Source organism: Vicia villosa, unplaced genomic scaffold, assembly GCF_029867415.1.
Source record: "Vicia villosa cultivar HV-30 ecotype Madison, WI unplaced genomic scaffold, Vvil1.0 ctg.001617F_1_1, whole genome shotgun sequence".
Lineage (NCBI taxonomy): Eukaryota > Viridiplantae > Streptophyta > Magnoliopsida > Fabales > Fabaceae > Vicia > Vicia villosa.
Window position 1 is genome coordinate 208,474 of NW_026705675.1, and position 15,769 is coordinate 224,242.

Below are 15,769 nucleotides of genomic sequence, written 5' to 3' on the forward strand. Positions count from 1 at the left end.
TTCAATCCTTTGGTGAAGATGTCGGCCAACTGTGCTTCACTTGAGCAGTTCCTAACTCCAAGTTCACCTCGATTTACCTTTTCCCTCAAGAAGTGAAACTTAGCTTCGATATGCTTACTCCTTCCATTCAGAACTGGATTCTTTGCCAAATTTATGGCTGACCTGTTGTCGATTTGCAACACAAGAGGTTTCTTTACTTTCACCTACATTTCTTCAAGTACCGATCTGATCCAAATTTCTGGACATGCAGCCAGTGCAGGAACGTCGTCGGTAACCACTTCTAGGGTTTCATGAAAGTCAAACAGAAATTGCATCTATTTTCTTCATCGGATCCATTTCTTGCCGTCAAGCATTGGAAGAGAATTCAGAATATCATTAGTACCATTCATCTTTGCAGCGATTGACTTACGTTCCCTGGAAACACAAGCAACTTGTGTGAAGTTCTTGAAAACACGATCAAGAACAATAACCGAAAACTCTGGATACCAATTTGTTAGTGCGTGAGGCACTTTCAGTGAGGAGAGAAAACTGCAAATATACCTTGGAACCACACTGTACTTTACATTGTTATTCTCAACATGCCTTTCATTCATTATTTTATAGACGGTGCAATATGTCGTGATCTTCTAATTAATTTTTTTTTTAATAAAAATTGTGTCTAGTTTGTATATTATATATTACTTTTAAAATATACGAAAAGATCAAGCCTCCTTGACACTGCTCCATGTTAAAAAGAAATTTCATAATTTATTCTATACTATGATCCATGATCCATCCTTGGTCATCATATTCTCTCTTACACATATTTAGGCAGAATCAAAATACAAAGCAACTAATATATTCTCAACCCGAGTCTTTGCTATCTACTCATATGATACAATCTTACATCCAAAATAATTCCCCAAATATTAATCCAATGAATCTAAAGCAACCAAGTAGAACTTAGCAACTTAGGGATTGATTCTCTTTATTCTTCTGATCAACCAGATTTTCTTTATTTCTTTATTCTGCTTGAATTGGCAGAAACCACTAACAAAGCATTATACTAGTATGAATATTTTCATAAAACTAAATGAAAAATAGCTACAAATATAGCTCTACTGCTCTAGTACAGTGCCGGCCACTTGTGCTTCAGTAGGTCCACTCTCGTGGCAGAATCATCTCATTCTGAACTTGTGTTGGTTTCTTCCGTGATTGGCGTTTCTGTAGGGAATACATGCCATCCCTATTAGTACTCACTAAAACATCTGCAATTTGGAATTTTCTAGTCAGTAACTGTGACATCTAGCATGTTGTTGTCACTTGGTATTTTTATATTTATAGGAATTACACCAATTTCTTGAAAGACAAGAAGTCAAAGTAAACTTGAAAAATAACAAATAATAACATTGAAAATAACATAGAAAAAACAATAGTATAAAATTGACTCTAATAAAAACTCTACAAACCCTAGTGCTACGTTTATTAGCGACTTGGGTCCTGAGCATGGTTGTCAAGATCTCGATCTAGATCTTAAAATCTTAAAATTTTACGATCTTATTCACCCCCAACGATCTCGATCTTAAGTAGAATCGCATATTGTAGTCAAATTGTAAAAAATATCCTTAATGTCTAGTAATTGGCCAAATATGTCCCTAATGTCTAACAAATTGTCCATCGGGTAGTAATAACGTATAAAAACTCAATCATACATGTCTAAAGAATTTGAAAAGGAGTCATTTTCTCACTAATACACTTGTCTAGTAACATATACCATGTAAAAATACTTAAAATATATACTATTATTTTTTTCATTTTAGTAGGATCATATGATTTCGGTTGCGATCTTTTGTTTTACGGTCATGTTATTCCCTCTCGATCTTACAAAAATAATTGTGTAGGATCTTCCGATCTTAGCTACGATTTTATATTTTACGATCTTGCTATTCTCTCCCGATCTTATATAAGATCTCGATCTTGACAACCTTGGTCCTGAGAGTATTCATTTTAACATTTCAGATTCAAATTCTATTATACAAATTCTATTATACGTAAACAATTTTTGTATTGAGTCAAATTTATATAAAGTTTTATTTCAATAAAAATCATTTCTTTGAATTAGTCGGTCACAAAGCTCAACAGAAGATTTAGAAAATTAAAAAAAAAAATCTACTAGATAGAAATTACCATGCAGGGGAGGGATAGCACGTGGTTTAGGTCCAGACGTGGCAGCAATTTGTTCAAAGTGAAGTTGCAAGGCTTGTACTACTCTCTCAGGTATAAGAACAGTTGAACAACCTTTACCTGACCAAATCACATGCAAACATTAAGTTTCAGTACAATGTGTAATTGTTTAGGAGAATCCGAAAAATTGGTCACATCTGGTACAGAAAGTATCTTTATAATAGATGTCCTACTTTAATAAAAAGAAACAATCGAAGGCATCAAACATGTGCACATGGATAAGATCAGAGAACACACTATGGTTCAAACTGTGAAGAATATTTCATGAAAATAAATATCTAGAATAATACAGACACATGCAACGTCGGTCACAACAATAAATCACTATAGAGTTGAAAAATTAAAACTAATCCGCATATATTAGACTTTATTGTAAGGTTGATATTCCTTATCAGTTTCCAACTACCTCAACTACAACCTAACAAACAACTATAGTAAAGTAAACATTACAGTTAAATTAAACCAACACCAAAATCTTAAAATTTAAGTATATGTTTGGTTTTGAAAAAAATAATAACACAATTTAATTTTGAATTAAAAAAATTATAAAATAAATTTTATGACAATTACCTGGTCTTTTACTCTGTGACTGAAACATAGTACTGACTCCGCCACGTGGCAGGAAAACACCTGTCCCACATGATGGGCCTCTTGAACCGGTAGCTTCCTGAAAATGCGGAAGCTTCTCAGAACCGGTGCGCCGGTTCAGTGAACCGGACCGAGCCATCTTAAATCCAACATCAACCTCTTTACCGTTCTTTTGAAACTGAGGCGGTGATGCATAACTATGGTTTTCTCTATACGCCATGAGTTTTTGCTTCAAAGACAGAATCTGTTCTTGCCTGAGTCGAGACAACTACACATAACAGCACAAGAAAATTCATTAAACATGAACAAACATTAACAAACATTGTTGGTTGTGTTGTAAATTTTCTATACTTGATTAGCTCTTATTTGTTCGTTGAGGATGTATTCGTGTGATGAACCGACTCCAACATGGTGTTGTGATTCTAGTGAATGAGATTTGAATTTAGAATTTCCATTTTCTTCGAGATTCATTTTCTCAAGCATCTTAACCATGTCGTAGCAATCAGAGTCATGGACGCTTGCAGGTTCATTAGGAGACAAAGAACCTTCAGGACTACTTTGGTTTGAGTACAACGGTGACCAAAGAGATGATTGTTGAGACCAACAGCATGATGTTTCCAATGGCTTCAACTGTAACAGAAACAAATATTAGATCACAGAAAAGTAAAAAAAAAAACAAAAAAACAAAAAAACTAGTAAGTACTCTACCGAATCTAAATCGTCGGAAGCAATGCACGAGGAACCGAGTTTATGGTTTTGTGGAAGAGACATCTCCATATGTTGATGGGTTAGTTCACGAGGGAGTGAAGTTGTTGTTGTTGTAGATGTATGGGATCTAATTTGGCGAGAAATAAGGAAGTGTGGATTTGAATCTGAACCGTTAAAGTTGAAGTTGTTGGAGCGAGTAAAGTCCGAATCATAAGGAAACGATGAGTCATGAGTGGCACTAGTGTGTAGGTCAACAGCCATGATAAAGAATGAATGGTAATGATCGAATAGGTAAGGTAGGGAGAAGGTTTAATGAGTGTTACTTAGATAAGGGAAACAGGTGTGTCCCCTTAACTAATGCTTTATTTTAGGTTGATATAACTCCCTTGAGGAAGTAACTGCGAGAGACTACTTTTATTTATAGGTGAGAGTTGTTAGAAGATCAAGAAATTAATTTATGCACTGACAAATTAAGACAGCCTAAAGTTTAAGCTCGAGAATTTTCTTGCGGGATTCAGGGATATATAAGGCAAGATTTGCGCTCTTAACCAATATATTAATTTACAAATTTTAAGAAAAAGAATTTTTCATTTAATTTTTAATGTGTCATTAGGATACAGGTAGCATTTTTCATGAAAATAAGATGTGATTGTTAAAGGGTGGGTCAAGTATTAGTAATAAGTTAAAAATCATCAATGGTTGTTGAGTCTAGTAGAAAGAAAAAAAATTAAAATATCCTAGAGTTTTATTGGATATATAGTGTTTACTCAATTAGTTATAGTTGATTTATTTCCATTTTTTATAAGTTAATTTTAAGATTAGTTTGTTATTTCTTTTAGGAATAAGAAATATATGAAAGGTTAAAGATACCACCGCGTAGAAACTTTCGGTATAATGATTATGATTTTTAGATGAATATAGAGGGAATTTAAATATTAATACTCGAATGTTCAAGTTAATATATAAAAAAGATAAACTATTGCAAGTACGACTGAAAGAATACTTAGGTGTGACTCAAGATAACATTTATATAGAGGAGATGTGTAGAACTATTCTCAATTTCTCCAACGTGGGATACAGTCATTCGTTGGATGTGATCAACGATTGAGATGAGGGAGGAAGTCGTGCTCATGTGTGATGTCAAGAAGTGAAGGACACTGGTGCGTTAGTGAGTGGAGTACTTTCACTGGATTTAATTGGCCTTTGGCCAACCCAGAAACGTTACCCTCCAAGTCCTTACTATCAATTTTAAAGTGATCAGTGTTAAAGTATGAATCAATGAGATCAGTAAGAGAATAAGTATTGTTGAGAGATCTTCATCTATTGATGACTTGTGTAACACCCTTCTAAACCCCGCGGCAATTAAATAAATATTTTAGAGCACATGAAACAAGGGTGCCACAATTCAATTTAAAAACAAACATCATACGTCATTGCCATGCATTCACTGAGGAAATTCAACATAATTCATCATAACTCATAAAATAATCTCATGTCAACACAGCGGAAATCCAACATTCGGATGAGTATAACATCTTTAATACCACATCCCAAAATAAAACCAAGATCATAAAAATAGAGTTATTAAAACATGAACCCTAAGCTAACGTTCCCCAGTGTTACAATTATCAGAGCATGACACTTGACGCTAAACTAACACACTGACTCATGAGCTAATCCTCACCAAGTCGAAAGCCGCTATCTTCAATCTGAAAATGACAACATGTAAGGGTGAGTCTCATTCGAAATTAATAAATATTATACATTCATCAGCAGTAAAACATCATACAATTATTATTCACCCAATTATAACATGTATTTTAGATACCCAATAGTTAATCAAATAATCATGCCAACCAAACATATCACTGAACATACTACGCAATCCATCCAGTCATACTATATCATTATGCACATGAATGAACTGACTCTATGCATGTGGTACTATACATGGGCTAAACCCATCCAACAGATCAATCATCATCATACGATCAAAACAATCACCACATGTTCATGTTATACACACACTATCAACATTATAATCATGTTGTCACAACATCACCACTGGACCAAAATGAACAATGTCATCACCAATAACTCGCCAAAAGCAACACTGAATGATATATTCGATTTCAAGATCATCCACAATTATATCACACATAATCATATCAACATGTATTCAATTCTAGCATCATCATTATTTAATTATATCACATATATTCATGTCAAAACACCACCCAATCACAATGAATTCGAAGTGGTTACATCACCATAACAACACATTGTTACATTCACACATATGTGTACACAATGCTACAATCCATCAACTAAATTAAATCAAAATTTAAAATAAAATAGGGCCACTGCCCATTTCATCAATTCATCATATAAAGCTTTAAATCAGCTTCACAACGCTCAAAACGGCGCTCAAAACGGATGTATGGTTTGATTCGGAAAATTTGTGAAAAATTTGTATGATGTGAGTCGACGCACGAGTTCCATAGGTCGACGCATAGAATTTTCTGTCCCCCTCGGGTTTGCTCAGGCCGACCCATGAGTCGACTCATGCTGGTCTTTTGGGAACCTGTAGGTCGACGCATAGATCTCATAGGTCGACGCACGCTGCGCTGATGCAGAATTTTTTTCTGCGATTTTGACATCTTTCCTCCCCCAATCTCAATCAAATCACACCATAACAGTTCCCACACCAAAACATCATCAAATCGCATAACATAACACAAATATAACACATTTTAGGGGTCATCTAACACCAATCATTCATCAATTCATCGATTACATTCAATATCAACATAAACAACCTAAACTCCTCAAAATCCCAAAACCCAAACATGCAATCGAACCAAATAACAATCCTAATCAGTTTTACTACCCTTGATTACATAATAATTACTAACCCAAAGAGCCCCTCTTACCTTAGAGTCGAATCTTCGAAGGTCCTCTTCTTCCTCGTCTTCCCCTCTTTCATGTATCTCTCTGTTCTCCAACTTTGCTCTTTTGCTTCTAATTTCCCTTTTTCACAATTCCTTTATTTTATGAAAACATAAAATAAATTAGTAATGGGCTCACTCACTTAGCACCCCCCACATTACTAACACCACCATTTGGCCCAACGACTAACATTTTATAATTTCACAATAATTCCAATACAAATACCAATAATCCAAGAAATTAATTTAAACTCCAATTAAATTAATAAATGTAAAATATGGGGTGTTACAACTTGTCTCGGGGAGAGAAAGCTATGTTGTGGCACTGAGTAATGGTGGTTGGCATTGAGAACATCTAGAAAGAGACCTTCGCGCGCACCCACATGCAAAAGGTTTGGAGGTAACACATATAGGTGTGCTCGACTGCACTCAAGTGCAATTGTGGGCTCGAGATTTCATTTGAGCTATGGGATGTGCTCATTGATCTTTTGTTGAATCATGGTCGTTGAACTTGGCGCCCTTCCTGCCTATAAAAGAGGAACATGAGTTTCATTTTTATTTTTTAACTTCTTCATTTTGTGTATCACCAAAGAGAGTTTATTTGTGCTCTATTTGGAACTTGTTGTAATTTCTATGTTTCACATCATCCTCCTAGAGCTTCTCTTGCATTTTCACTCAAGTTCTCAGCCTTCTGCTTCCTCCATTCTTTTCTTTATCTTTCAATCTTCTTTGCGTATTTCACTCCTAGGGAACTCAGGTTCTATATAACCTCGTTAAAAAATTTAGTGTTGTAGAAATGAGTAACGATGATCTCAGAGTTGAACTAGGGGTAGTTGATCGTGGAAATAGTGAGTCTTACCCCACTAGGATAGAAATAAGGTAGGTTGGTATTGGGTTGACCTCTAGTAAAATTTCAAAGATTAATCTTATCCTTGTAAAGAATCTCATGGATGATCGTAAGGTTGAAAGTGTTGCTAGGAGTTTAAAGCTTATGTTCAAGTTTGAGATCACTTAGGATGAGTTGAGGAGGTGGTGGCCGGAGGAACGGGCAAGATGTTACTACTACAGAAAACACATATGACAACAGTTGTTATATACATATAAGGACGATTGTATGTCCGTTTTTAGGTAGCGTGTGATTGTATGTATGTTGGTTTCCACCACGGGCGTGTGACCGCGGTGATAACTAGGTAGCACGCTACCTATCACAACAATTATCTTAAACAACCGTTGTGATATATATTTAGGCCATGGGTTCGAAACCCAGCAGCACGAATTTTATTTAGAATAAAATTAACATTTCACTTCAGTTACAAAAGATAATTGTTGTGGTATGTATACTTGAGTTTATTATAAAATATGTGAAATGCTTGTTTTTTCCTACACCTTACTACACATATACAACCATTAAAATTGATGTAAAAGATAATAATATGAAAAATTAAATTATTTTTGCAAAACAACTTAAATGAACCATTTTTTCGAATTGCATGCATCTCGTAATTCATATCTCGCTCTTTAACACGTTGAACTTGGTTCAATGCTCCGAATTCTTCAAAGTAACGATTCAATCTCTTATAGTTTATTTTACAAAGTAGCAATATGTTGACTAATTCAGAGTCATTATCATCACTATCATCATTATTATTTTAATAGATAATGATGATTATTATTATGACAGTGATGATGAGGAATCAAAATTTCTCAACAAATTTGATATTTTGCAATATAAACTAAAAGAGAATCAACCCTAGCTTTGAAGAATTTGGGACATTGAACCAAGTTCTACGTGTTAAAGACTGATAGATGAATTACGGGATGCATGCAATTTGAAAAAGATTGATTGATTTAATTTGGTTTTCAAATATGAGTTAATTTTCATATTATTATTTTCTAAATCAATTTAAATGAATGTGTGTTCAGTGAGGGGTTAGTGAAATAAGTAATCTACATAAGATATGATAAACTCAACTGGATCTTCTAAGAAACATTTACCAACAACAACATAGAACAATAGTCACAACATTTATCAACAAAACAACAACAACATACAACAACATAACAACTTGTAAATTGTTTCACAAACGTACCTATTATTGAAAAGATTCGTTGAATGAAGTTGATCTACTTTATGCTGCTATGAAAAATATATAAGGCGAATGAAGCTTCCACAACAGCTTCATACTTCTTGTATTGTTTCTCCATAGAAACACAAACCATTTGTGAACCACACCCATAGTATGCGCTTTCTTGAGTTAATTTTTTTCACTCACTTTTCCTACAAATCAAAAATATCATGCCAAATGACAACAGATTTGGAAACATAAACTCGATCAGATTTGGAAACATAAACTCTTGAACTAGATTTCGAAATATAAATAGTTGTCAGAATGTTAACCGGATTTAGAAACATAAACTAGCATGATATTAACATCATGTTAACATAAACGGAAACATAACCCAAGTAGAGATAACATAAAAGACAAGAAAATCATATCAAATGAAAAAAACCCTCTTTAAGAAGAACTGATGTCATACATGGATAGATATGAATAACTTGGAAGAAAGGTTAAGAAGAATAATAATAAAGAGAAAGCATATGAACTTGATTACTACTTAGTTTGAAGAAGCTTATGAGGGCATGTTCACTGCATGTGGAAGAGAGAGATGCTAGGGTTTTGTTTTGAGAAAATGGAAGATAGCGTATGAACAACATGGAAAAAAGCTTATAAAGAAGAAGAAGAAATATAAAGTGTATCAAATTGATTACATTTTAGTTTGAAGAAGCTTATGAGGACAAGTACGCTACATGTGGAATAGAGCGATGTTATGATTTTATTTTGAGAGTGACAACTATTCTGTGTTGAAGCTTGATAACTTCACTTATATATATGTAAAACTTATCACCATGGTTGTTAACAAAAAATCGTGATAAAATGTAAGTACCATTCAGAACGGCTTCAAGTAATAACTATGGTAATAAATATTTTTATTTAAATATATTTATAAGAGTATAAGGACAAGCCTTTTTTGCAACAAAAAGAGGAAAAATTGTTGGTGTTGGGAATCGAAGCAAGTAACCTTTCATCTACCATAATGGTTGTTATTAAGGAGCGTTATGAAATGTATTTTAATAAATATCAAAAATTCAAGCGCGCAAAAATGAATGATTACTATGGTTGTTTAAATGGACGTAGTAATATGGTGTTACCAATGGTATATTTTGTAGTAGTGTGTAATATTTATGTTAAGATTTTTTTTTTAACAGTGAAACAAACATGGGGAAGAGAGTTCCACAACCAATGCTTGACTTGCCTGACTATTTTGTTGAATATCCTTGGGTGAATAATGAAGTTTTGGGAACTTCGTCCTTCTATACCAATGAAAGTAGAATGAAGTTTGTTCACTTGGATGTAAGAGCGTCATTAGAATGGCAATTAACGTTCCCTGGAAATGGTAAATTCCTCTATGGCCAGTATGAGATATGTGGATTTCCTTTGCACCAGTATTTATTTTTCAGGATGAGGTTTATCCTTTATTTTAATAACTTTCATGTTGGAGCTTTGAATCATCTAGTAATTTCCCCCTCGGAACTGCACTATATAAGTTGAGCTTATGTGAAGGTGTTTCAACATTTGTGAGATTATAAGAATAGTGTTTCTATGTTGACGTTATTCTTCAACTATTTCCATGTTCTAAGAAATTTTGGTGATAGTGACCACCCTCAAGAGATGATCTCCTTGAAGCATCTTTGTAAGATGTATGAATTATATATGGATAACAAGTGTTATTTTATTGATCCCCTGAATCACCCCACTCACGAGATTCTCTATGAAATTCATGTATGGGCCTTTGATGACAAATAAAGGGCGTGCCTTATGGAAAGACGATGGTTAAATCTGAAGCTACTATTTTTGACAAGATGATTCTGTTAGAACAAGAATTGTTCTGATCAATATTCTTAGTTTTGATGATAACAATGTATATGAATTTTGTATAAGACAATATGGTACTCTAATCCTATGCATTTTCCATTTCAGGAAATATATAAAGAGTATGCACAATTCAGCGCAAGAAGCACTGACTCAGAAGGTTCAAGTATGCAACATCAGAACATGCTCTCGCAAGACATCAGAAGATGGTCAAGCAGAATCAGAACATGGTCTATTGAAGCATCAGAAGAACTTGAGTTCAGAAGCAGAAGCACTGAAGTTCTTATGGTATCACGCTAGAAGCACTTCAAAGTCAGAAGACAAGAAGATGCTCTGCACCAAGCTGTTTGACTCTGATTAATTCAAACATTGTATCTACAAAGATCAGATCAGAAGCAAGTACAAGATGACAGGCTACGATGACTGACAAAAGGAACGTTAGAAGCTATTAAAGGCAAAGTCAGTTAAAGCAGGAAAAGAAAGGCTCGAGGTAGTTGACAAAAGAGTGAAACATTAAATGCAATGTTGTACGGATCACGCAACGCATTAAATGCTCCCAACAGTCATCTTCTCAAAACGCCTTTAAATAGAAGTTCTAATGAGAAGCTGAACACACAACTCTTGCGCAAAAATACAGAAACGCTGTCAAATTCAAAAGCTCTCAAACTTCATCTTCAACCTCACTTCATTTGTAATATCTTAGTGAGATTTAAGCTTAGAACTTAAGAGAAATATCACAGTTGTGATTATAGCTTATTAAGAAGCATTGTAATACTCTTGTAAGAATTTGTTTACATTAATTTGTAAAAGGTCCCTAGAGTGATAATGGTGTGATCAGAATACTCTAGAAGACTTAGAAGGTATCTAAGTGGAAAACCATTGTAATCAAGGTTGATTAGTGGATTAAATCCTCAGGTGAGGTAAATCACTCTAAGGGGGTGGACTGGAGTAGTTTCATTAACAACGAACCAGGATAAAAATCATTGTGCAATTGTTTTTTATCTTAAGAGTTTTTAAAGTCACACTTATTCAACCCCCCCCTTTCTAAGTGTTTTTCTATCCTTCAATTGGCATCAGAGCGCCGGTTCTAAGATGCAAGCACTTAACTGTGTTTAGAAAAGATTCAGGAAGAGAAAAACACATATCTTAGATGGCTGGTGATACTGCAACACCTACATCTACATCTGGCTCTACTGAGCAATACAATGGAAATGGTAACAATGGCTACACTAGACAACCAGTATTCGATGGTGAAAACTTTGAATATTGGAAAGATAAACTCGAAAGTTACTTTCTTGGATTAGATGGTGACTTATGGGATCTTCTGGTGGATGGTTACAAACATCCAGTGAAAGCTAGTGGAGTAAAGCTGACAAGACAAGAAATGAGTGATGATTAAAAGAAGAAATTAAAAAATCATCACAAGTCAAAGACTGTATTGCCGAATGCTATCTCTCACGCTGAATATGAGAAGATATCTAACAGGGAAACTGCCCATGACATATATGAATCACTGAAAATGACTCATGAAGGAAATGCCCAAGTCAAGGAGACTAAAGCTCTTGCTTTAATCCAGAAATATGAAGCCTTCAAGATGGAGGATGATGAAAACATTGAAACAATGTTCTCAAGATTTCAAAATCTAACTGCTGGATTAAGAGTTCTTGACAAGGGATACACAAAGGCTAATCACGTCAAGAAGATCATCAGAAGCTTGCCAAGAAGATGGGGTCCTATGGTGACTGCATTCAAAATTGCCAAGAACCTGAATGAAGTCTCTCTTGAAGAATTGATCAGTGCTCTGAGGAGTCATGAAATTGAGCTAGACGCTAATGAACCTCAGAAGAAAGGTAAGTCTATTGCGTTAAAATCTAATTATAAAAAATGTACTAACGCGTTTCAGGCTGAAGAAGAAGATTCTGAAGAATCATAATCAGAAGAAGAAGATGAACTGTCCATGATCTCCAGAAGGGTAAACCAACTCTAGAAAAGCAAACATAGGAAGTTCAAGAACTTCAAAAGTTCTAAGAAGCTTGAAAAAGGAGAATCTTCTGAAAGCAGAAGATATGACAAGAAGAAGGTCACGTGCTTTGAGTGCAATGAGCCAGGTCACTACAAGAGTGAGTGTCCAAAGCTTCAGAAGGAGAAGCCCAAGAAGAAGTTTCATAAGAAGAAAGGTCTTATGGAAACTTGGGATGATTCAGATTCATTAGAATCAGAATCAGACTCTGAAGGCGAGCAGGCAAACATTGCGCTGATGGCCACAGTTGATGATGGATCAGAATCTACATCAGAATCAGATTCTGAAGAGGTATTTTCTGAACTATCTAGAGAAGAGTTAGTTTCCAGTTTAACAGAACTTCTGGAACTCAAGGCTCATCTTAGTATCAAATACAAAAAGCAAAAAAAGCTATTTGAATATGAAACTAAGAAGCTGGAAATAGAAAATTCTGAACTGAAGGAAAAAGTTTTAAAATTATCCAAAGATGTTGGATCTCCTTCTGACTCAGAAAAATCTATTCCTAGTCTGAACCATATTCTTAAAGAATATGACTTGAGCTTTAGGAAGTTCTTATCTAGAGGTATTGGAAGAAGTCAACTTGCCTCTATGATATATGCTGTTAGTGGAAACAAGAGAGTTGGATAGGATATGAGGGTGATACTCCATACAAACTTGAACCTGTAGATGATATGAAAATCACATACAAACCATTGTATGATCAGTTCAAGTATGGCCACTCCCATGATATTAGGCTCACATCACACGCTAAAAGCTTTCACATTACACAAAAACAAACCCCTCGAACTCCTCCAAATATATCTCATTTTTAACTTGCCTTTGTTTGATGTAATGTCTTCTTTTAACAAGCATTAGTTGAAGTGAAATACAAACATCTTCTCTTGATTTTAAGTAGAGAATATCTTACCTCACCCTATGGGGGTTCTCACGCACCATGTGCATTTCCAAAAGTATCTCCTGTTTTTGGAGGTGTATCTTCGGAAACAGTTTTTTTTAATTCAATGTTGATTTATTCCGTAGGTGCATCTACGGGACCTCCTGGACTGAATTATATTGAAATTTTTCCCAATGTTTACCAGTTTAAACTACTTCCGTAGATGTAGATCCGGACGTACTCTAAATTTAGCCAAAAAAAAGGTACTTCCTGATGTGTATCTCTGGAAGTATGGGCATTAATGTAATTCTGCCACATGCTTAAGAGTATTAAGGAGTGGATTGAGATATTGTCTTTTAAGTATGCATTTGTTTAGCTGTCAATACATAATTGTAACTCATGAGAACAATTATTTGACTTATCCCATCCATCATAAACACAGATGTTCAATTTCATGACCTATCATAAAAGTAGATATTCAACTTCATGACCTATCTAGCTTTCTCACAATTCTTTAAGTATTAAAAAAATAGGATGAGAGAATTGTTCATACCTACTAAAGCATACACATCCATCATATTCATTTGAGTTCTTTAAATGGGACTCATTTAATTTTTTATATTATTTCACACTTCTCTATTATTTAAAAACTCATCTACATTTTTTAAATATCCATTCAATTTATCCAAAACTTTAAAATGGGTCCCACTTGATTCCACAATACCTCATAAACCATTAACTGTTAGGCAAGTTTTGAATAAAAAATAAATAAACTTAAATATAAATTAAAGAGTGTGCTTAAACTAAAGCACGTCGTTGAATTCAAGAACGATAAAACAAGTCAATTATCCATGTAACCCTGAGATAGTTACTTTGAAATTTGTGTAGCAACCTCCAAATAACACCGATATTTATGCTCTAAATGCCATGCTTCCATTTTTTAACATTGGATTTTAGTTTCATGATTTTTTGGAAATAATGCCTTCAAATGGCGCACAACGCACTTCATCAACTACCTGTAAAACAATAAAACACACTAGAAATACATGTTAGAATCAAACGCAAACTCAATTGAAGTTATTAGCTTTAATCCAAAAATAACATCTAATGAAAACCGTTGTGAAAAAATTTATCGATATATAAGCGAATTAACGCTCACTTTTTGACTGTATCATCGTATCCTAGCCCTAACACTCATTTTTTCTCTTCTTCTTTGTCATTATTTTTCCTAGGGTTAATACTAATTCACCCCCTATAATGTTAGCGCATTTTGCTTCCCCCTCCCTACCTTTTGGCAACGGTTTTTTCAAAAAAAAAACTGTTGCCAAAACCTGCCTTTGGCAACGATGAGGGTGTAAACCGAAACACGCTCATATTACAGGGGGTAAATTACTATTAACCTTTTTTCCTATTCTACATAATATCCGTCGATCTTGTTCTTCATACATGAAGGTATTATTCTTTTTCCTTATTTTCTTGTTTTCATGTATGTTGTTGTTATGTTTCACATGATTTTCATAGGATTTTTTCTCTTCTTCATCGTCATTAGCTTTGCTGTTGTTGTTGAAAAATTTTGATAAATGTTTGTTGACATGATTTTTTCCGATTTGTCTTCACCACCTTAAAAAAGACGCATGTGTGCTTATCATACATATGGTTCGCATAGGTATGAAAAAAATTTAATAAGTATGAAGTTATTGTTGAAACTTCATCCTCCTTATATTTCTTTTTCATGGTTTCACAAACTAGATGAACTTCATAATTTATTACAGTTCGACAATCATTTTCAATAAAAGGTGCGATCTTGAAACAATTTAATATATCTTGTGATGTTGTATGATGTTAGTGTTTTGTTTCTAAAATGTATGTTTTTTTATATCGTTGCATGTATTTGTTATGTTGTTGTTGACAAATGTTCTCAAAACAAGAATAATACATTACTAAGTCACAAGAATGAGGTTTCTTTTGACTTACCAATGTTTTGTTCCTTAAATTTTTATACAGGTTGACATTAGATGAAGTATAGTTTATTATATGTTCTTAAGATTGTTTGTTTCATTAGCCTTTCACTAAAATTATATTCATTTAAATTGACATAGAAACTTATAATCTGAAAATAAAGTTGTATTTGAAAATCAACTTATACAAATCAGTATTTTCTGAACTGCAAGTGTCTCATCATTCATTTCACGTTCTTTAGCATTTAGAATGTGATCCAATGACCTGATTCCTTCAATACATCGATATCTTCTCTTATAGTTTAATTTGAATAAAATATAATTATTGGCTGGGTCTACATCATTATTGTCGCTTATCATCGTTATTGTTATGAAGATAAGTTATCACAACAATCATGATGATAAGAGACGATGATGAGGTAGACCTAGCCAATAAATTGATGTTTTTCAAATTAAACTAGAATTGAAGGAATCGATGCAATGAAAGAATCATACCATTCAACCATATTTTATATGTT

The 15,769-nt window shown here is 34.0% G+C and overlaps 1 protein-coding gene across 1 annotated transcript; it reads right to left on the bottom strand.

Moving 5' to 3' along the window:
- Positions 1 to 756: 756 nt before the first annotated feature.
- On the bottom strand, positions 757 to 3,953 carry LOC131636025 (uncharacterized). The gene is made up of 5 exons (XM_058906670.1): positions 3,520 to 3,953; positions 3,163 to 3,441; positions 2,794 to 3,079; positions 2,167 to 2,283; positions 757 to 1,247 (listed from the first exon to the last, which is right to left on the bottom strand). The coding sequence occupies exons 1-5, from the start codon at positions 3,778 to 3,780 to the stop codon at positions 1,132 to 1,134; spliced, it is 1,059 nt and encodes a 352-aa protein (XP_058762653.1). The 5' UTR covers positions 3,781 to 3,953; the 3' UTR covers positions 757 to 1,131.
- Between the last annotated feature and the right edge of the window lie 11,816 nt (positions 3,954 to 15,769).